Below are 22,921 nucleotides of genomic sequence, written 5' to 3' on the forward strand. Positions count from 1 at the left end.
TCAGTTATGTTTTTTAAATTGAACAATTTCACTATTATTTCCACCAAGTTTTAGCCCATACACTGATTTAGATGTCACTCAGACATACCAGAAGGAATACAGCTGTAATTGTCTTGCTACATGAGGCTAGAGATGACTTTACAGTGTATTGTGTCTCACTCTACTTTTATGATTGTGTGCGCGTCATACCTCTTGTTTATGTTAGTTCAGATCTACAGCACAATATATGTACTGTTGAGTTTGGACAGTGTTGTGAGTCCTTGGGCGATAGCAATCAAATATGCAAGGCACTTAAACTTATGTTAATGTTGTGTTCATTGATTCATATATGTGAGAATGAGCCCTTTTGCGGCTGGAAGCAGTACAGAGGCGTTTGTAAAATGCAACCAAAAGGTGTGTTTATTCACCGACATCAAACAAGACAATACAGGAGCTCCAATACAGGTGACAGACATGGTGTTGCCTGGCTTTCATTCTACCTCTAACTAAACAGGCTTGTTACTGGCAGCATTTTATACTCAGCTGGAGCAGCTCAGGCAATTAAGACTCCACCATGTCAAGGGGTAGATAAACAGATATACAAATACAGAAATATATAAATACAGAAATACATATAACATTAACTCATAAAATATCTTAAAACTCCATGAACTACACCACTAATCTCATACTACAACTTTACACAAGATCTCTCACAATTCCAAATACACATTATAACCCCCCTCTGCCCTTCTGACTTGGTCCAGCCCAATTACACTGGCAAACAGAACAGCCCACTTTGGTACATGTTAAGTTTTCAATCATTACTCAGCATTACCCATATTGCACCTCTCACACATTCCACTTAGTCTCTATTGCACTCCTATTACACCAATTGCACTTGCCAGATATCACCAAACATGTTGTCTCCATAGGTGGACTAGTTAGCTGAGTGGCCAGCTCAGCTGGACAGGACACATCTCAAATGTTCAGTTAAATGTAATCAACAATAAAATGACTGCATTCCTTTCTGTGCAAACTACAATGTGCAAATTATGCCGTGCAAATACTAAAGTGACCATATGCTATGCAATTAATCCATCCATAAATAAAGGTTACAATGTACATGTGCAAATGGCAAGTAACAGAGGACCTCTCTGTTACAATATAGTTTAACCGATTAAGAGGAGTGTTGTGTAGTACAGATTTCTGTTTATTGTAAAAAACGACTTACTTAGGTAATCATTGAATGCAACAGTTAGTGCAGGGCTAGGCAGGTCTTACACCTTTGTGCATCATAACCTTAACATTTTCATTTGTTTTCCCAGGGAACGACCACAGATACTGAGCTGAAGAAAAGACGTTCGGGTTCGGGTTCATATCTTGATGAACCAGGAGCCAGGCAGAGAGCTATGAGTGTGGCCAGCATCCTCACAAACACCATGGAAGGTCAGTGTCTGCCAAAATACATGGGTAGACTGGAGATAACATACTGTATGACTATTCAGAGTAGTCAGGTCATTCTAATCAGTATTTTGCATCTTTCACTATTTAACTGAGACTACAAAGAGAACAATTGTCATCATCTATGTTGAAATGTTCTCCCTAAAAGTAGATTTTTTTTACCTGTGGTGTACACATCAAAATCATCTTATACCAGTGGTTCTCAAAGTGAGGTCCAGGGACCCTCTGGGGTCCTTGAGGGGGTTCCAAATGAACCTTTACAGGTCTGTAACTCTGAGAGTTGTGTTGAGAACCACTGTCTTACATCATCCCATTGCCTTATCACTAGGCTATGATTCGATTCACGATATGATATATATATATTTTTTTACAATTCTGTGTTTTCTCTTATCCTCTTTTCAATACAATAGCAAATGACTATTCATGACTATGATTATTTTTATCAATTCTCTTAAAAATATTTTTTTATTTTTTACACGCCCTCTGCTGTTTGCATCACAATACATGTTTTATTAAATTGATTTAAATTGTCACCAGTTTGAATCGGTTTTAATCGATTTACGATAATTCGTCACATGCCTACTTATCACACATTCCATAATGACTCTCTCGTTGTCCAGAGCTTGAAGAGTCGAGACAGAAGTGCCCGCCGTGTTGGTACAAGTTCGCCAACCGGTACTTGATCTGGGACTGCTGCCCCAACTGGCTGAGGATCAAGGAAGTGGTCAACCAGGTGGTGATGGACCCCTTCGTGGACCTGGCCATCACCATCTGCATCGTGCTCAACACACTCTTCATGGCCATGGAGCACTACCCCATGACCCCCCAGTTCGATAGTGTCCTCTCGGTCGGGAACCTGGTACGTGCCACATATTATTTGGTGATAATCTTGCTGATAATCTGTGTTAAACCCATTATAACCGGGAAAGCATCTGTGTATTTTATGGTTCAAGTGCAACTTTCACTTGTAGTGGAATAATATTTGACCAGAAGTATCTATACTGATTCCTTGCCTAGAGGATTTTCAGCTGTAATCCCATTCACCCTAGAGCTGAGCTTGCGTGCAAAGCCATAAGCGAAGCTGAAAACCTTCATCCCCATGCTTCGCTTGTGGCTTTGGGCGACTTCAACCAGGCATCCTTGAGAAAAGTTATGCCAGAAATGTACCCGCGTGTTACAATGAAAATCCCGGGGTGACAACACATTAGACCACTGCTGCACAGTGCATATCTATAGAAAAATGCATACAAGTCACTACTGCGACCAGCTTTTGGTGCATCTGATCATTCATCAAACAGACGCCACCAGTGATTAAAACAGCTCAGCGCTGGTCAGAGGAGTCTGACCTTGTTCTACAGGATTGTTTTGAATCAATGGACTCGCCAGTCTTTGCGGCTGAGGGAAACATTGATGAATATGCTGACAGCGTAGTATCTGTGATCGAGAAATGCATAGATTATGTAGTGCCCACAAAAACCATCAAAGTCTACCCAAGGAACAAGCCATGGTTAAACAGAACTGTGCTTGGTGCAATAAAACAGAGAGAGGTTGGGTTCAAGTCAGGGGATGAGGAGGAGAAAAAACAAACACACTATGCTCTCAAACAACAGCAGAAGTCTGTAGCAAGACCTACAGTAAGAATTCTCACATATTCCAAATCTCCCCTCAAGAACAGTGATTGATTGATTGATTGATTGATTGATTGATTGATTGATTGATTGATTGATTGATTGATTGATTGATTGATTCTTTTATTTTCGGGTCCTGCACACAAAGTGCCCAACCCTCATGGGTTTATAAGACACCATTTTACGCTTACAGCTACAGCATGTTTACAGTATATTCACATAATACATTCAATTACAGACCAGAATTATACAGAATGTTCTGTCTTCTCTCCCAAGCTTGATAAATACAATTTACAACAATAGCTAATCTAACTAAACCTATCTCAAGCCAGGAATGTAATGAGTCATAAAAGAGGACCTATTATGCTGATTTCAAGCTATTATGCTTTTAATTCTAGGACTCCACTAAAGTAGCTTTGCATGATTCACAGTTTGCAGTTCCTCATTTCAGCCTCTGCTTGAGACAACAATGCCATATTAGCAGTGGTGGACAAAGTACTCAACCGCAGCACTTGAGTCAAAGTGCAGATTCCACCCCCTCACTCCCTGATGATTTGAACAAACACGCTTTGAAGCACAGAGGCAATCAACCCCCGCGCCCCCTCTCCCCCCCCTGCCCCTAAACAGCAGCCTGACTCCTGGGGTGTTTAACAATGGGACTGCAGTTCACTTACCCCTATCCCCCCCACCCCCATCCCTCACACCTCCTCCCTCTCCTGTCCTTTTCTTGCCCTTTAAAGATAGCTCTCCACCGCACCGACGTCGGCTGGCGGTAAGCGTTGGAAAGCGTCTGTGGCTGAATATATGTTGTCGAATGGGCGGTGTGCACGCTGTCGGGTCGCGTCGTAAGTTGTAGGGAAGCGGCGACAGCCGACCAAACTTGCTCGGTCGGCTTCCGACCGTCTGGCTGGCGGAGAGGAGGCAGAGCTCTCTGGTTGGCTGCTAGGAGGGGTAGCGGGGAACCTTTGTAAAATGCAATACAGAGTAGTGCTCAAAAGGCCGACACAAAGGGCGCACGTGTGTGGCTCATCTCATTCAAACACAAAACTAAGCGTATATGCCATGTCTTTAACTTATCAATATCATTAGCACGTACTGCTGCTTTTCGTTAAGGGGAAAAGGTTTGCAAAATCACTGAAGCAACCGGTGGTATTCTCTAGGTTTCACTTGAGTTTTGTTTTGTCATTGCAAACCCGAGTGCTCATTCTCCAAATATTTCATGGGACAATGGATATACAGGGAGGATAGATTGGCCGTTTTATCAATGGAAAATGATAGGCTCGTGCAGTGATCATACTACTCGAACAGAAATGACAGGCTTCGATTTTTCCCCTAATCATTCTAGCTATTTATTATATTAAATTGAACATTAGAAGCAAAATGATATGGCCGTGTGCGCGTTGCGCTGCCGCTTGCTGTAGGCACGCAGTGTTTATCATTTTAATCAACATTAAATAGGCTACTAAAGATATACACCAAAATAGTCTAAATACAGATGACCTTGTGCCCATGCCCTAAGCCCCCAGCAGTGCAGTAGTTATCTTTGTAATTAGTTTATTATCAAATGATTTAAGCATGTATGTGTTCATGTGTTTGTTGTTGAAAAAGACATCAAGCCATAGGCTATTTTTAGCACCATAGTAGCCGCCTGTCAGTCTCAGCTCTCAAGTGCATTCAGCAACTCTTTTCCCACACCTTCACTCAAATGCCAAACAGACTACTGAAGTTGTCATAGGCTGTTGTCTTATGTCATATGCTTGAACTGTTCGTACCTAAACTGCTATAGAAGATACTGTGAAATTGTTTACATAAAGTAATGTGGTAGCTACTGAAAAAATGCCAGTGGTGTATATAATATACCAAGATCATATGCACTGGTACATAAGCTGATGTTCTATCTTTTTGCTCTTTTTTTGCACTCTCTCTTTTTCTATCTTTTTTTGTACTGTACGTTTTATTATTATTATTATTATTATGTATGCATCTGCATTGTCTGAAGGAAGCCGGAAAAAAATAAGTTTGTACCTGTACACAAGATATAACAATAAAGCACAACCGTGGCCCTTGAACTTAGACTCAAGTACTGCGGTTGAGTGCTCTGTCCATCATCACTGCTAATACGGCTTGTTGTCTCAAGCAGAGGCTGAAGTGAGGAACTGCAAACTGTGAATCATGCAACGCTATTTTAGTGGAGTCCTAGAATTAAAAGCACAATAGCTTGAAATCAGCATAATAGGTCCCCTTTTATGACTCATTACATTCCTGGCATATAGGCCTAATGTGAAAGCTACTTCACCCCCAAAATGACTTTTTTTCTATCTATTAGTCACCCCATGGAGACTTGAATTCATGGATATAAAGAGAGGGAAGAGACAGGCAACATGTACCCTTGAGTGGGCTTTGAATACCAGCACCTTGTGGGTCTATGCATTAACTGGCTGAATCACAACCGGTTAATGTACCTTAAGGGTTAGAATGTTCTCTTCATGTACTCTGTCTCCTTGTCCATGAGTCATACAGTGACTCACCATGGACAAGGAGACAGAGTTATCTAAAACATGCTAACCCTTAAAGGACATTAACCCAGTGGTTGTTCAGCCAGATAATGCACTGACCACAAGGTGCTGTATGACGCACTCACTTGACACCCACCAGGAAGGCAAATGCAACAAAAGGAATATGTTATTTTTCTCTACATGACAATACATTCTTGCTTTCATTGCATCTACTGTAAGTGTCTTTTACTTGCGTAGGGACTCACAACTTTGTACAGCTGCAGCACATGCATGGGGTCAGTCTCCACTACTGTGGAGACTGGGGTTCAGCTGAGAATATGGTTCTCTGTCGCTGGAATAGCGGCTCCTGCAGGTTGATCGGGGGGGGTGCATGTTCATCAGGGAGCAGAACTGAGAGGGACGGCGTGTTCCTCTTTAGGCGTCAGGTCCTCCTAATTAAACTCTTCACTGTCAAGGGAAAAGAAACAACTCAGAGGAGACATGTGTGGTTGTTTATACTCTCCCCATGACCAACAAGAAGGGCTCGGCAGCGTCAGGGACTATACAAACTTTTCACTAGAAATGAAAAAATAATCTAACAGCTGATCAAAGGGGGGAAAAATGTTTCACAGCTGCCATGGCATGCCCTCAAACCGTCAAATGCAAGCAATGCAACAATAACACACATTATACAGCTGGTGTTTTGCATTTTGTTGTATGTAGGTATTCCCAGGCATCTTCACAGCTGAGATGCGCTGTAGCCTAGGTATTCACATGCATCTTCACAGCTGAGATGCGCTGTAGGTATTCACAGGCGTCTTCACAGCTGAGATGTCCTTCAAGATCATTGCCCCCCAAAAACCTTCACAGCTGCTATCACATGACCTCAAACCCTCAAAGTCAACAATAAATAACACACATTCAACAGCTGATGTTTTGCATGTGTGGTCTGTAGGTATTCACAGGCATCTTCACAGCTGAGATGTGCTTCAAGATCATTTTCCACCCCAAAAAAAAACTTCACAGCTGCCATCGCATGACCTCAAACCCTCGCAGTCCGAGCAATGCAACAAAAACACACATTCAACAGCTGATGTTTTGTATTTGTGGTCTAGTTCCCAGTTCTCGCCAGCTCTCGCATAAAAAGGTCTGTAGGTATTCACAGGCATCTTCACAGCTGAGATGTGCTTCAAGATCACCCCCTCCCCAAAAAGAACTTCACATGACCTCAAAGTCCAAGCAGTGCAACAACAATAACACACATTCAACAGCTGATGTTTTGCATGTGTGTGGTCTGTAGGTGTTCACAGGCATCTTCACAGCTGAGATGTGCTTCAAGATCATTGCCCTGGATCCGTACTACTACTTCCAGGAGGGCTGGAACATCTTTGATGGCATCATAGTCAGCCTGAGTCTGATGGAGCTTGGACTGGCCAATGTAGAAGGCCTGTCCGTTCTCAGGTCCTTCAGATTGGTGAGCCACCTGACAAACTGTATGCTTAACAATCTGATCATGTCTTATTGGATATAGTACGGTTACAAAACATTCCCTAGAAGTTAAGATGGTGTAGTATTTTAATTCTGGGGTCTTGCAACAGTGCAACAGATTTCTAACTCAGACATAAACAAATATCAAAGTGTGAGAGTTGAAAACACAGACATTGTTTGCCTAATATTTTGTTCAATTATTTAAAACCATGACTGAGCTGTTCAGTTAAATATAATATACGTTGCAAAATGAGGCCTGTAGAATTAAGTCCATTATTAAAAAAAAGCACAGTAAAATTGGGCACATGTTTATTCTTTCTTTCTTTCTTTCTTCCCTCCTTCCGTCTTCCGTTCACGTAACAGTTGAGAGTGTTCAAACTGGCCAAATCCTGGCCCACCCTCAACATGCTGATCAAGATCATCGGCAACTCGGTGGGCGCGCTGGGCAACCTCACCCTGGTGCTGGCCATCATCGTGTTCATCTTCGCCGTGGTCGGCATGCAGCTGTTCGGCAAGAGCTACAAGGAGTGCGTGTGCAAGATCGCCGAGGACTGCGAGCTGCCACGCTGGCACATGCACGACTTCTTCCACTCCTTCCTCATCGTGTTCCGCGTGCTCTGCGGCGAGTGGATCGAGACCATGTGGGACTGCATGGAGGTCGCCGGGCAGGGCATGTGCCTCGTCGTCTTCATGATGGTCATGGTCATAGGAAACCTGGTGGTAGGGGATACGGTCCTTCGTCTTCATCAGTTTTTAACGCTGTGCTGTGACTGGTTTAAATATGTGTGTCGGTTGCGTTACCAAAAATACAAAATGACACCGTGTCCCTTCTTGCTATATACAGAGTTATCCAAGGATCCAACAGATCAAATACTTGCACTGTACTATAACTGATCGAGCATGGTTTTAGGCTGAGTATTGATCTTACATATTGATTATTGATCAGACAATAAAATAAAAACAATGAATAGATATCTATCTATTTAAATAGCGCGTAACCCATTAAAACCGGGAAAGCATCTGTGTCATTTTAGATTTTTGCGTTGGCTATTCAAAAATAGCAGATCTACCAGCTCACAGCGCGTCACTTCATGACGCTGCGAGCTTGTACATCTGCTATTTTTTAACATTTTTAGAAACATCTTGAAAATGTGAGAACTACTGATTTAGAAGGCATTTGTAGAATCGGCCTGCAGGTCTTAAGTGGTGATAATGTCTGTTCGTTCCTCAGGTCCTGAACCTGTTCCTGGCTCTGCTCCTGAGCTCCTTCAGCGCCGACAACCTGGCGGCGACCGACGACGACAGCGAGATGAACAACCTGCAGGTGGCCGTGGGGCGCATGGGGCGCGGCATCGCGTGGGTCAAGGCCGCCGTGCGGCAGTTCTTCCGCAGGGCGTGCTTCAGCCGCGCCGCCAAGGGCTCCGGCATGGGCGACGAGAGCAAGCCCCTGGACGAGTTGCACAGCAACGGCAAGGGCAACTGCATCTCCAACCACACCACCTCGGTGGAGATCACCATGAAGGACCCCAACGGAGGAGGGGGGGTGTACCCGAGGGAGGGGAACGGGCGCCCGGGCGGGGGGCTGGTGGTCACGGCGGGGCCTGAGCCGGCCGGGAAGTACCCCATGGAGGATTGCGACACGTACATGTCTTTCATTCACAACCCCAGCCTCACGGTGACTGTGCCCATCGCCGTGGGCGAGTCGGACTTTGAGAACCTCAACACGGAGGACTTCAGCAGCGACTCCTCGGACGTGGAGGGCAGCAAGGAGGTAAGGGGGTCCCTTCCGTCACGCCAGGCCTTTGGTGCGCGCCTTTTTCCTTCTGCGCCGAATCTCTTCGCCAAGAGTAGCCGACCTACAAGCTGACGTTCGCGTTTTGAGCTTGTATATCGGCTATTCTTGGCTAACATTGTTTATTGTTTATTGTTTATTAAGGATCCCCATTAGTCTTCACCGTGGCGTGGAGACTATTCTTCCTGGGGTCCAGGCAAAAATAAACATCACACAATAAAATACAGTACAGCATGTTGGTGATAAAATATAACATTTGCGAACTAAATTTACATGAGTAAAATAGGAATAAAAAAACTGGTTTGTCTAACTGAATGATAATAATAACCTAATCTAATATCCTTTCTGATTATTGCCTCCTTAAGTTTCTTTTTGAAACCAAATGTATTTCTAGTTAGAGTCAAACGTGGTGGGAGTACATTCCAGTATGCAATGGCTCTGTACATCACAGTTTTCAGTGCATTGGTTCTGGGCAGAGGTAAGGTTTCGATTGATTGAATATTTTATTAATCAGAAATAAATAAATAAAAAGCCCTGGGGACTTGTTTCCATTGTGGTCCAAGGTGGAGTGACAGCTTAGTGCCTGTCTAGTATTATGACCATGTCTATCATTAACTGGTAATACAGTAGCTGTAAAAACAAACTGAAGGGATTCTGTGAGGAACAGATGTTCTTTAAAAAACATTATTCCCCCCCAGAGTAGAGCCGCTAGGGTTCAAACAGAAGTCTGCAGCACATTTGTGAATACGTCGAAGGAGATAACGTCAGGGGGAGCAGGTTCTCTGGGGCAGTCAGGCTGTACGATGATAACATGTCTGCTGCTGACTCATTCATACAGTAATGCGTCACACAGCAGATATGGAGGGAACCGTTTTGTTGTCGTCTGGCTCTTTTCTCTGCTCCAAATGCCCCTCGGCCGCAAAGTAACACACAGGCCAATGAGATAAGAATGACTCAAAATGCTATGGGCTGTAGGTTCACTTACTTGACGTCCTCATTAGATCATAGACTGTGTGTGTGTGTGTGTGTGTGTGTGTGTGTGCGTGTGCGTGTGCGTGTGCGTGTGCGTGTGCGTGTATGCGTGTGCGACTGTGCGTGTACGACTGTGCGTGTTATATGGTTCATTTGACAGACATACTAGCAAAGGCACTCCGTTATAACCTGTTGACGATATTGCTTAATGTTGCATACTAGCCTTTGGGGGAAGTGTGTGTGTGTGTGTGTGTGTGTGTGTGTGTGTGTGTGTGTGTGTGTGTGTGTGTGTGTGTGTGTGTGTGTGTGTGTGTGTGTGTGTGTGTGTGTGTGTGTGCGTGCGTGCGTGCGTGCGTGCGTGCGTGCGTGCGTGCGTGCGTGCGTGCGTGCGTGCGTGCGTGCGTGCGTGCGTGCGTGCGTGCGTGCGTGCGTGCGTGCGTGCGTGCGTGCGTGCGTGCGTGCGTGCGTGCGTGCGTGCGTGTGTGTGTGAGAGAGAGACAGAGAGAGAGAGAGCGTGCCCTGGGTTAGAATGACACTGATATAGAGTTAATTGGCTTTAAAAACCTTGCATAAAGTGATCTCCAGATGCTATTGAATACTGTACAGTATCTACTCTACCATAGCAGGTTGCCAATTTCAGGCATGAGCCAAATAAACAAATTAGAAACATTAACCCCTTCATACAAAACTATATGATGCAATATCTTCGAATTTGTGCATATCTGTCACACAGTTTCAAATGGTGATTAATTAGATGCAAGATTCAAAGACTTGATTTCTCACATGCTCGTACAGTACATGATAATTGAAATGTTAGTAAAAGTAGATAGATATAAGTAAAGTTATGATGCAAGTAATGTACTATTTGTAGTAATAAGTAACAGAGTAAACTGACCACTTAAACCCTATAGACTAATATTTGACCGGACTTAACTTTTGACTCGGTTCCATAGATAAATATTGTGAAAATAGCAGATCTAAAAGCTATATATATATATTTGGAGGTTTTAAAAAGGTCTTAAAAGTCATTCAATTGTCACTTCACTGACATCTGGGGACCCCCCCCAAAATCATTTAAGGACCCCCTGGGGGTCCCGACCCACAGGTTGAGAACCACTGATCTAGAGAGCGCATGGCAGGCCAGCCCTGAGGCCTGAACGGTTGGCACTCAGGCATATGGAACATTAGGAATACGTGTCCCCTGGCGATGTCAACCTGCCACGGCGGGCGTGGAGCCTGCCTCCCTTCCATTTCAAAACAACCCATCTAGTCTATTTCCAGCCATGGCACCACTTGGGCCAAATATGGATGAGGTGAGGCTGGCAGATTGCCGAGGCATGCTGCTCCTCACAGCCTGTAAACAGGGGAGAATGTTATGGATTTTAGAGTAGTATGATAATACTACAATACTGGCGTACTTCATCGTATGACAGTGTCGGACAAAGGTAGCAAAAAAATAAGGTTGAACATTTTCACCTATAACAACATGCCCACGGTTGCATGCCAGGTTGAAAATGGTTAAAGTGATGCTTTTTTTAATAAGGATTAAATGGCTCTAGTGTTTGTTCAGTAAGCGGGGTCTCTCCCCGTCTCTCCAGCTCTTTAGTAATAGGCTATGTATTTTCTGTTTACTAAAGCGCTAGAGAGAAAGGGAGACCCCTGTTACTGAATAAACACTATGATTACTTAATTTACTTCCTACTATGACTACTTACAGTTCCTACCAAGTCTTTCTGTGGATTTTAATATGTGACCAATGAAAAGTATTAATATCAGCGTGTGGCTAAATAATAACTACACTGTATCCATGTGGAACACTGGTTCTTTTTTCTCCCTGAAAAGTAACCGTTTTGGACATCCAAGGTTTCCACCCAACAGCGACAATATAACACATGATGATATCGCCTGGGTGTTTCTGAAGCATAAGTGTAGTGTTTGTTCTCTTCGGTTAACCTGTCCCCTCCTCCCCCCAACTGTGCTGCAGTGTTGCCCGATTTTGCGAGAGAAATAAGCAACCAGGTGGTCTATGAAAACAAGCCAAAAAGAGCACTTTAACATCGGATATTTGAAAATGGCTGATCTACAACACATCGCAATGCGACGCGTTGTAGATCAGCTATTTTCAATGTTTTTTCCTTTTCTTTTTTCAAGTGACAAATTTGTTATATTTTTTGAAACATTTTAACAACATAAATCTGGTACTGGGGTCCCTGGCACAAAATATGTTTAGATGGGGGTTCCGTGAACAAATACATATGAATTTGGGGGTCCTTGACATGAGAATGTATGAGAACCACTGGGTTAAAAAACATTTAGGAGGCAAGCCTAAATAAGCAACTACACTTTAGAAACAAGTTCAAATAAGCAACTACACTATAACTACAGCCCAAAAAACGCAACCCGCAACTTCCAATATTTACAAGAAAAACAAGCCCAAAGTCGCTTATAATAAGCAGACCTGGCAACACTGCTGTGCTGTGTGGCTGACAAAATGACATCCAGACGTTGTATTCAGTATTCTGGTTTTTCGGTGTGTCTGCGTCACGTGACTTACCTTGTTTAACCCCCCCTCCCCTTCCCCTCCATTTGTTATTGCAGCTGTGTCACAGGCGCTCTCAAGGTTTTCAATGAGCGAAGAATTGTAAGACCACTTTATTGTACCATCGTAGCACTAACCATGAGGACTGCCTATGCCATTTACAGACAAACGACATGTTTCTTGCTCATACTTTCAGTGGATTGCCCATTTTCGTTCCCTTGCCTGGTCTGCCCTCCGACAACCCCCCGTGCTTTTTGTTCACCCTCCCCCCTTCTATAGCAGCAAATTCAAAGCTGTAATCTTTGAGTTTTTCCCCCCTTTACCACACCACCACACCCCCACACCTCTTCATAATCCTATCTCCAAACATCCGGCTGTATTGCCTTTACAAACCATTACGAATGAGTGACACCACCCTCTTCCATTGATAGACAAAACTCATCTAACATGTTCTTTGTTTTTGATTTTCATTGCTTGGTTTTGAATTGACAATGGGACTTGATTGGCATACACAGCACCCAGAGCTTGAGAAACAGCGATAGGAGAAGGAGAAAGCGATTGAGAATCTTAAAAAAAGAGATGGAAGAATGAATTTTGCCTGACAAAATTAATTTGTCATGCGGCTCATAGCCCATGAATACACATTTCACATACAGTACTTGTACCTTTTCTGAGATACTTGACAGCTAGTGGAAAACCAGATGTGACTAAGGGCCAAATTAACCACCTCTGAATTTGCAGATTGGCATAAGTAACAAATAACACATGCTAAGGTCCGTTCTGTAAGAATTCTCTGATTATATTTGTAATGTGCTAAATTATTTTTTCTACTTAGTCGCTTTCATAATCTCAAGGCCCCAATTCAAAATAAAAGCCTGATAATGTTACAAGCCAGTAAACATTGCCATGGAAATAAAGTAGCATTTCACAGGATATTGGTACACATTTTGGTACTTAAAGACCTGGCCTGGGACTTGAAGCGGGTTTTTGAAGCCTGTGTTATTAACTTTTGGCCACTGCAACTTTGGAACTATTGGATGAAATTACTTTGATAAAAGAAGAGCAGGTTAAGAGGCATAAACTCAATATGTACATACAAATAATTCATAAGAGGTAAAGGGGTCTCTTATTTAGGGACAGAAAGAAAAACCACGAGAATGCCCTCTAAGAAGAGACGTACCGTATGTACCCGTGAGCAGCATGCTTCCATCATTCCCACGTCGTATTAGCTGGGTCCCACGGCAATCAGAGCTGCTGCACTGTCTAGGATGACATGTACTGGATATGATGCCCAATGAAATAGATGGGTAGCTAAACAACACACTTATAGAGAAACGTATTTAAATGTTTGACTCTATGTAGATGACGTTTTTACTGTACATTACAAAAAGATTATCCCTTCATGTTAGGATTTCAGAGTGATGCCAGGGTAGAAATCTCAGAGACAAACTCAACCCACAGAAGCATTGCCTCTCATAACCAACGTTTTGTGCATGCCTGAGAAAAATCGAGAGAAACATGTACCACCGGAGTCCCAACCATAAACTTGTATGTTTTCCGGGTATGCATGAGAGCTAGTCCTACATCTCTTACACAAGGGAACAGGCAAAAACAGCAGACCACATGGTGTCTTATAAACAGTGCACAGTACTGGTTTTTGCTGGTAAGCTAATGTGGTTCTCCGTCTACGTCAACACGAGCAGATGAAGCTTGTACGCTGCTTTTAAGGAATGGAAATATGTGTGTTTTCATGTCATTGAGGAAAATGTTCAGTGTTTTTGGTGGGTGGGCCATAGGCTTGGGAGTGGGGGAATTACTTTGACTTAAAAAAAAAAAGAAGAAACAATTTTGGAAAATGGGGTGATTATGTTAGACGCATATGGATCAATGCTGGGCCATTTTCAGTGGACATGAAAATACTACTACGGCACACGTTCTGCTTGGTACTATTTCAGGCTTGAATTGATAATGCACTGGAATACTGCATGCACTCTCCCTCAGACTGAGGTCACGTCAAATGTACCCACAGTGCACGTCACCGAGGCCCACCCCCTTTGTGCTGCCACAAAAACCCGATTGGACCCAACAGATCAAAACAATATCAAAGCCTGTAGGTACTTTTGATCGATGCTGCATGTGACAATGAAAACGATAAAATGATCACAATGATTTCTTTTTTGGAAGAGTTCAACTCTGTGAGCTATGTCAGTGTCCGGTCTTCAGACGAAGGTAATAAGTGACACGGGTGGATTATGTACATGCAAAATGACATGAATAAACCAGCTCAGAAGGTTGGCTCCAATAACGCATGGAACTGATGATTTCCTGGCGTTGCTGTTTAACATTGTCTCCCTGACGTTTCCTCCTCCTTCTATGTAGAAGCTTGATGTAGGATTCGAGGTCCTGCCGCTTGAGCGTGAGCGTGAGCGCGAGCGTGAGCGTGATCCGCTCAGCTCCTCAGAGGGGAGCACGGTGGACATTCGACCCCCGGGAGATGGAGGCGAGTCGGTGGAGTTGGAGCCGGAGGAGTCCCTGGACCCCGAAGCCTGTTTCACTGAAGGTGAGAGCAGAGGAAAGGTAGAGAGGGGCATGGGAAAGAAAAACAATATGGACAGTGTTAGGTGGAAAAGGTATTGATTGATAGATTGAATACTTCATTAACAGTTTGCAAAAAAAGGCACGGTGGCACAGTGTTATACAAAATAATGCTAAAAGGATAACCCAATAAGCCCAGGGCTTGTTTCCATTGAGATCCTGTTTACATACAGTATAGGCAATAATAACACAAGAAGCCATTGTATATTGAGATCATATCACAGCTAGGACGTATATGTAATACCTGTAGCCATGGTATAATCAATATATCAAGGCCTGTTTATTATTTCTTTCATGACACGGATGGCACCCAGCAATTAAGCAATTTTAACAGACAATTTGAATATAGTTCATCTATTAGGTTTAAGATGATACTGTAGATGCCCTGTGGAACTGAAATAAGATGATTCTCTGGGACTTTCTTTATTTGTAATGTAATGTTAAAATTGTGTCAAACACACCTGGACCACTTCAGTTTGGGATTTGGAAAGACCTCTATAATCCCCAAGGCAGCTGAAGAAACAATATGGAAGTTTGAGGTGGTAAGAGAGAGTTGCTCTTGCAATTGTCAATTTACAATTTAGAGCGCCTTACAAGTACAAGAGCAAAGTTCATGCGTGAGGGGGGAAATGGAATAATAGGGAAAAAAGCCCCATGTCAAGTGGGTCTTTTGAATAATTTGAATTCAATTTGATTGTACATTGCAACAGCACTGTCTGCACTCTGCAGTTGCCAACCTCACTTGTTCTACTTCTCTCCATTCCTGAGATATGACCAATTATGTCATTTTATGTCACCTTGACCTTAGATGTTATCATCTCTTATTACCGTGCAGGCAGTGTAATAAGCTTCATTATAGCAGTGGTTCTCAAACTTTACCATGTCAAGGACCCCAAATTGATATGTATTTGGCCCTCGAACCCCCATATGAAAAGACTTTGTGCCCGCCACCCCAGAAGAGAAAATCTAAATTGTTCAAATTCTTTTTAACCAAATTCTCAAGGTTCAAGGTTGTTCTTTATTGTTACATCTTGTGCACAGGTACATAAGAGTAAAACCTGTTTGCATTCGGCTTCCTTCAGACAACGTAGCGGCATAGATAACAATAATAGTAAAGAGAAATAAAGAAAGAGAGAAAAACGCAAGCAAGATCAATAGGCTCACCCCCCCCCGCCCCCCGCCATCCTCACCCGTCTATATTAGTGGTTCTCAACCAGTGGTCCGGGGACCACCAGTGGTCCTTGAGGGGGCTCCAGGTGGTCCCCAGTTAAATGATGGAGAGCGTAAAATGAACCCTAACGGGTCCATTTGGTTTCATTTTACGCTCTCAATAATTAAATTATTTTTAAACATCTGCATTACTTAATTTACAAGAAGTCTACACAATTAGAGAATGTAGAAGAATTGTTATTTTGATCAACGTTTGCCTGTCATCTCTCCTATGGTATCTTATCCAACGATAGCAAAAAATAGCTACATTTCTTCAAATGGTCCGTGGCTCAAATGCCGAATAAATAATGGACCTTGATATGAAAAAGGTTGAAACCACTGGTCTATAGCACTCACTTTTTCCCCCCCTTGCACCAGGATGTGTCCGCAAGTTCCATTGCTGCCAGGTCAACATTGAGGAGGGTCACTGGAAGAGCTGGTGGACTCTGAGGAAGACCTGCTTCATTATAGTGGAACACAACTGGTTTGAGTCCTTCATCATCTTCATGATCCTGCTCAGCAGTGGAGCACTGGTGCGTATGTTTGTGTGCATTTGATTATGTGCACATATCGAGATGAACCTACCATATACAAATTCATAGTGACTAGCATTCCAAGGACACAGGCAATAGTGTTCATTTCAACCAAACTCCCTATTGTTGCTGTCTGGCAGAAATCTTGTAACTCCATATTTAAAATTTGATTCGATGATTTTTTGGGTAAATGCTACACTGTCACATAGAAGTAGCAAAAATAGCCGATCTACTAGCTCACTTTTCCTGAAAGTGGTTACGTAGGTCTGTGGGTTATATAAATATTGAACCAAAGAAAAATATTAGAGCTTGTGATTAAATAACTACATTGGATCAATTTCCATGTTCCATTTCCTGACAAGTATCAGTTCTTGACACACAAGGTTTTTCTGCCCGACAGCAACAATATGATGAATAGCATGTTACCCATGCCGGCAACCAGTGATAATTTCATTCTATTGCTGTGCTGCAGGCTTTCGAGGACATTTACATCGAGCAGCGGCAGACTGTCAAGACGGTGCTGGAGTTCGCAGACAAGGTGTTCACGTACGTCTTCATTCTGGAGATGCTGCTGAAGTGGGTGGCGTACGGCTTCGTCAAGTACTTCACCAACGCCTGGTGCTGGCTAGACTTCCTCATTGTCGACGTATGTGGTTACTGTGCAGATCCAATAAGCTTTCCTGTTTGCATTGATTGACTGAGTTTATTTGACAAATGAATATACAATATACAGTTTTGCATACAGTACTTAAAGGGATAGTTCACCCAAAAAAGTACTTTTTTTCTATCGATTTGTCACCCCATGGAAAACAAAAAAGTATCCATGAATTCAAGTCTCCATGGGGTGACTAATCGATAGGAAAAAAGTAATTTTAGGGGTCAACTATCCCTTTAAGGGGGAATTCCCCTTTGGCTGAGCAACAGATGTGTGGTTGCCCATGTGGGAGAACCGGGTGGTTTAATTGGGGGCTTATCCGGATTGGGTTTACCCTTTCTATAACCCAGAAATGTAATACTTCTCTCTTAGATGTTGGTTTTCCCACATGGGGGATCGGTGATCAAAATCCAGTCGGTTACAATGTGTTACATGTGCATGGCAACCTCTATCCGTTCTCTCATTTGACATCATCATCTTCTCTCAGGTGTCTCTGGTGAGCCTGGTAGCCAACGCTCTGGGTTATTCTGAACTCAGCGCCATTAAATCTCTACGGACGCTGCGAGCCCTCCGGCCCCTAAGGGCCCTGTCACGGTTTGAGGGCATGAGGGTAAGAACAAACAAAACCTCTTTGTTGCCTGTGTTCCTTGTCTGGTTTAAAACATGTCCGCACAAAGGTAGAAAGGCAGTTTCTCAGAGGCAGTCTTTTAAGGCATCTTTGCTTTCAAGTGCTGAGAGGAAATTGGATTTCTTTAAATCTTTAAAGACTTATAAATTACTTGTCCTTTTGCACATTATCAACAATATTTTAGAGATAACTAACAAGATAACAAATTATGGATACATATTTTTTTTATTTGTGTAGCAACCAATTGTATACATTTTCATCCGTAGACGTCCATGTCAATTGTGATATCCTATCACAAAATTAAAAAAGAAAAATACCATAATGTTCTAGAATGACTGTCCTTCTATAGGGCGCTGACATGAGAACGCATGCAGTTCAGAACTCTCTAGACATGTCTTTTGTCCTTGCGATGCACCGTAGTTCTTATAATGTACTTCGCCTGCATGATCTTCACATTGTGTCAACAGATGATGTAACTGTGCTGTTTATAGCCGCTCTCTGGCATTATTTTCTGACATTGCTTTTGTGGTGCCTCTTTGACCTGTAATTATTTCTTTGTTGTGTGTCTTTTTTCATTTACAGTCAAACAAAAATGTTGTGACTTCATCACGCCTCTCTTAAGGTTTTTTTTCTGTTTTGCTTTCTTACTCTCAAATCATGAGCCTGTCCACCTTCTTCTGTTGTTAAAGGACCATACCAGTGTCTACATCGGCCACATAAAATATATTAATTTACCACATATGAGCCACATATCAAAATGCAGCTCAACAGTTGTTTTAAGTAATACAATAATGTTTGATAAAATTCTAAAATATTATATACAGCGTAGTGATTTTCAATATAATCTAGCAACTTTAAAGGTTGTATGGAGTGTTTTTCCACACCATTTAAAATTGAATGGCAGTGAATGACATTTACAGATGTATGCTGAGATCAGAGTACTGCATACACTCTTGTACACAAACATTGTTGAAGATGGGCAATCTCTGCTAATGGCAAATGAGAAGTCAAAATTAGACTCTTATGTGCCTTTTATATTCTCTTTGTAGTAGATGGATAGTGCTAGGGGGCTTACACCAAGTTTCAGTTCAAACGCGCGTTTGAAAATAATAAGAATTGGAGCACCATGTCTATCATTCTGCATGTAGAAGAATACCACCCATTGTTCTTTAAGGTCTTTATACACCGGGGTCGTGACAAATAAACAATCAGCAGCGAGTATTTCACATGAAAATGATTCATATAGTTGATGCCTCATTCATACAGGTTGATGCAACTAAGATTTGCATTGTTTTATCGGTGCATAATATTTGCATTCAGTGGGGAAATACAACAGTATTTTGGGGTTAATTAATTGCACAAAAAAAGCATCCCCGGTGTGTACAGTAAGTACCTTTATCCATTAGCAACACAATTCACAACTCTACAGTGAGTTAAGGGGGCCGCATGGCATGCTACCATTTTCGATGATCACTCTCTCACAGCGGTGGTTTGAAAACTACAACATGACGCCAATCTCCCGCGGTGATAAGCGACTCACCGCTCATCTCAAATCATCTCTCTGTTTTTACTAACCGAAATCACCGGACTATGAGTGCCTAGTATCATAATCACCTTTTAGGTGAAAACGTTTCCACCTAAAAAGTGAAAGGGTGATCACCTAAATGGTAGCATACAGCCACCTTTAGACACACGATTATACTTAAGTCTGGTTTCCAGATGGAATTGATAGGATAGTGAAGTTTTAATAGCCACAGCCAAAGTCAGTTCAGTTCACCAAGAAAGGGCCGCCGGTCGACAAACACGAGGATGCTGAATGTGTTGTTATTCTCCAGGTGGTGGTCAACGCTCTGCTGGGAGCCATCCCCTCCATCATGAACGTGCTGCTGGTCTGTCTCATCTTCTGGCTGATCTTCAGCATCATGGGCGTCAACCTATTTGCGGGCAAGTACTACCGCTGCATCAACACCACCAACGACCAGATCTTCCCCATCGAGGTGGTCAACAACAAGAGCGAATGTGAGGCCTTGGAGAGCGCCAACGAGAGCGCCCGCTGGAAGAACGTCAAGATCAGCTTTGACAACGTCGGCTACGGCTACCTGGCTCTGCTGCAAGTGGTGAGTTCGGGCCAGTTCAGCTGCTGCTGACGCACTCATGCTGTCAATGTGATTCATAGATGAATGCCAAAGTTCTCAGTAGGCCAGTTGATGGTGATTAACCATCATTTTAACCACTTCAATTATTATCTTATACTTTGGCTATTCAAACACATTAAGACCGGGAACACATCTGTGTGACCACTTAAACCATTATTTTATTCTTTGGCTATTTTTTGAAAAATCATTATAATTTGTGCAAATCTTTGAATATATATATATTTTAAAGCAAGCATTTTTAACTCAAAGCTTTGCTTCTGGGTATTCTACAAATGTCTTGAACAGTTATTTTGAAAAAACGTATTGCTACATGTATAATATCAGTAGTTCTCAAACTTTTTCATGTCAAGGACCCTCAAAATTATTTGTATTTGGCCGCGGACCCCCATCTCAAAATATGTTGTTCCAGGGACCCCCAGAAGCAAAGATTTGAGTTAAAAATGTTCGCTTTAAAAATATATATATATTCAAATATTTGCACAAATTTTCACAATTAAAAAAAAATAGCAGGTCTACAAGCTCATAGCGCGCACTCGGTACCACGTTATGAGCTTGTATATCTGCTATTTCTGAATAGCCAAAGTATAAAATAATGGTTTAAGTGGTTACACAGATGTAGTCCCGGTTTTAATGGGTTAACACGGCTTATCACACGGTTTGGTTGAATTCTTGATTTTGAATCAGCGGCCTGTTCAATAATGGCTGCTGCAATCAGTAACAGACAGCTGCAGACAACACACATGTATCCACCTATCCAATGGCCTAAAATCCCCCTACCACCCCCTCCACCATCACCCCTACCTCTTTTTAGGTTTTTGGGATAGATTACAAGGTCTCCCTCCTTACCTATCAGTGCATCCACAGCAATAGTGATGGGTCGTTCATGATCAGTTCGTTCAAAAATAACGAGTTCATGGCTGTGACCGTGAACAAACTCGTCACTTCCTGACACCGTTACGTTCACGCTTTCGGTCATGCCCCCCCGTCCCCTGCCCCCGTACACAGGATGGGAGGGGGGACTGTTCCCGCGGCAGACAGACAGCGTTGAGTTGTTTTCCACTAGACAGTAGCGCAAAGTAGCGTTTGAACGGATCACTGCCGTGAACCTGAACGAAATCTTTCGTTCACCACTACACAGCAATGCTCCCTCCTATCTAAAGGAACTCCTCAAACCCCCGACCTCCACCCGCTCCCTTAGTCTCTTGAAATTCAGATACAGTGTGAAAACCCCCATGACGAAGCTCCGCACCATGGGGGGCCGACCCGGGCCTTCTGCTCAGCTGCTCCTGCTGTGGAATGCCCTCCCTGACCACCTGAGAGCACCACAGTCCGTTGACGCTTTTAAAAGGGGACTAGAAACCTTTCTTTTTAATAAGGCATTTGCCCATATGGACTTATCGATGCCTTTGTGTTTTTAAAACTTGAACTTCTTAGCTGTGTATAGTTGGGGAGGGGGTCTCTTACCATTGATCTGAATTTTATCCATTTCATTTTTATTTTTTTTACTTTTTCTGCTATGTAGCACTTTGAGATTTGTGTCAAATTTAAAATGCATTTCAAATTAAATGTATTATTATTATTACCTCCATTCTCTGAGAGCCAGCTAACAGAATGTTGTCCCCTCTGTTTCCTAGGCAACATTTAAAGGTTGGATGGACATCATGTACGCCGCCGTGGATTCTCGTGGCGTAAGCTTCGTTCCTTTTCAATAAAGAGCTTTGAAAATGAACTCTTAAGAACAATGGTTGTCAAACCTTTTCAAGTCAAGGACCCCCAAATGAATATGTCTTATGCCAGGGACCAACCATACAAGATTTGTATTGAAAAAGTGTTGTGTGTGTGTGTGTGTGTGTGTGTGTGTGTGTGTGTGTGTGTGTGTGTGTGTGTGTGTGTGTGTGTGTGTGTGTGTGTGTGTGAGAGAGAGAGAGAGAGAGAGAGAGAGAGAGAGAGCGTGCACTTGCGGTATGTCCACATACAGAAGGACATACACGTGTTGCATGTACTTTCACAAGTGCGTCTGAGTTGTCGGGCTGCATGTTAAAATGTGCACAACATGCACCTGTTTCATTACGTGTGTGACTGATTACAGAAGTGTGTGTGTGTGTGTGTGTGTGTGTGTGTGTGTGTGTGTGTGTGTGTGTGTGTGTGTGTGTGTGTGTGTGTGTGTGCGCGCGCGCACTCTGCAGCTGGAGGAGCAGCCCGAGTACGAGATCAACCTTTACATGTACCTCTACTTCGTCATCTTCATCATCTTTGGCTCCTTCTTCACCCTCAACCTCTTCATCGGTGTAATCATCGACAACTTCAATCAGCAGAAGAAAAAGATGAGTAGCATTTTGCATTTTGGGTCTGGTCCTGGATGTGCACTACATGTGCCTTGAACACACTGCTGCTGGTGTGTGAGTGTGTGAGATCAGGAATACGACAAAATCCTCAGTGTTCATTAAACCACTCGAACCCCAGCATCCATATTCTGGGGAGAACATAGCCAAAAATACATAAATCTACAAGCTCACAACGTGCCGTGACATGCAACGCGTTTTGAGCTTGTAGATTGGCTATTTTTGGTGAAAAGATTTTGTCTAAATGGAAAATAAAGGAGTTCAGAGCCAAAATCGGACCATTTTACTAAGTATATAGGGTGTAAGTGGTTGAATGTGTAAAAACAAAGTGTAAAAATACCCCCATATGGGTCAATTTTACAATCACAGAGGATTTCAGTCTTTTTGCCACACAACCCTACTCTTTTATATGCTGTAGATTAAGAGTAATTTAATACTTTGTTAAA

At 42.8% G+C, this 22,921-nt stretch overlaps 1 protein-coding gene across 1 annotated transcript in view; it reads left to right on the top strand.

Annotated features, from left to right (window-relative positions):
* The window catches only part of LOC311040830 (sodium channel protein type 2 subunit alpha-like), a gene marked incomplete at both ends in the record, with an annotated part of 46,427 nt that overhangs the window by 16,724 nt on the left and 6,782 nt on the right, over window positions 1-22,921 (top strand). The window contains 12 exon segments of the mRNA XM_084051188.1: window positions 1,308-1,428; window positions 2,064-2,302; window positions 6,867-7,040; window positions 7,418-7,774; window positions 8,286-8,825; window positions 14,797-14,917; window positions 16,540-16,694; window positions 17,167-17,340; window positions 17,837-17,959; window positions 19,813-20,094; window positions 21,768-21,821; window positions 22,320-22,505. Of these exon segments, the coding sequence (XP_083907314.1) occupies window positions 1,308-1,428; window positions 2,064-2,302; window positions 6,867-7,040; window positions 7,418-7,774; window positions 8,286-8,825; window positions 14,797-14,917; window positions 16,540-16,694; window positions 17,167-17,340; window positions 17,837-17,959; window positions 19,813-20,094; window positions 21,768-21,821; window positions 22,320-22,505 (2,526 nt within the window).

The sequence above is a fragment of the Gymnoscopelus microlampas genome, assembly GCF_963454915.1.
Source record: "Gymnoscopelus microlampas genome assembly, chromosome: 24".
Taxonomy (NCBI): Eukaryota; Metazoa; Chordata; class Actinopteri; order Myctophiformes; family Myctophidae; genus Gymnoscopelus; species Gymnoscopelus microlampas.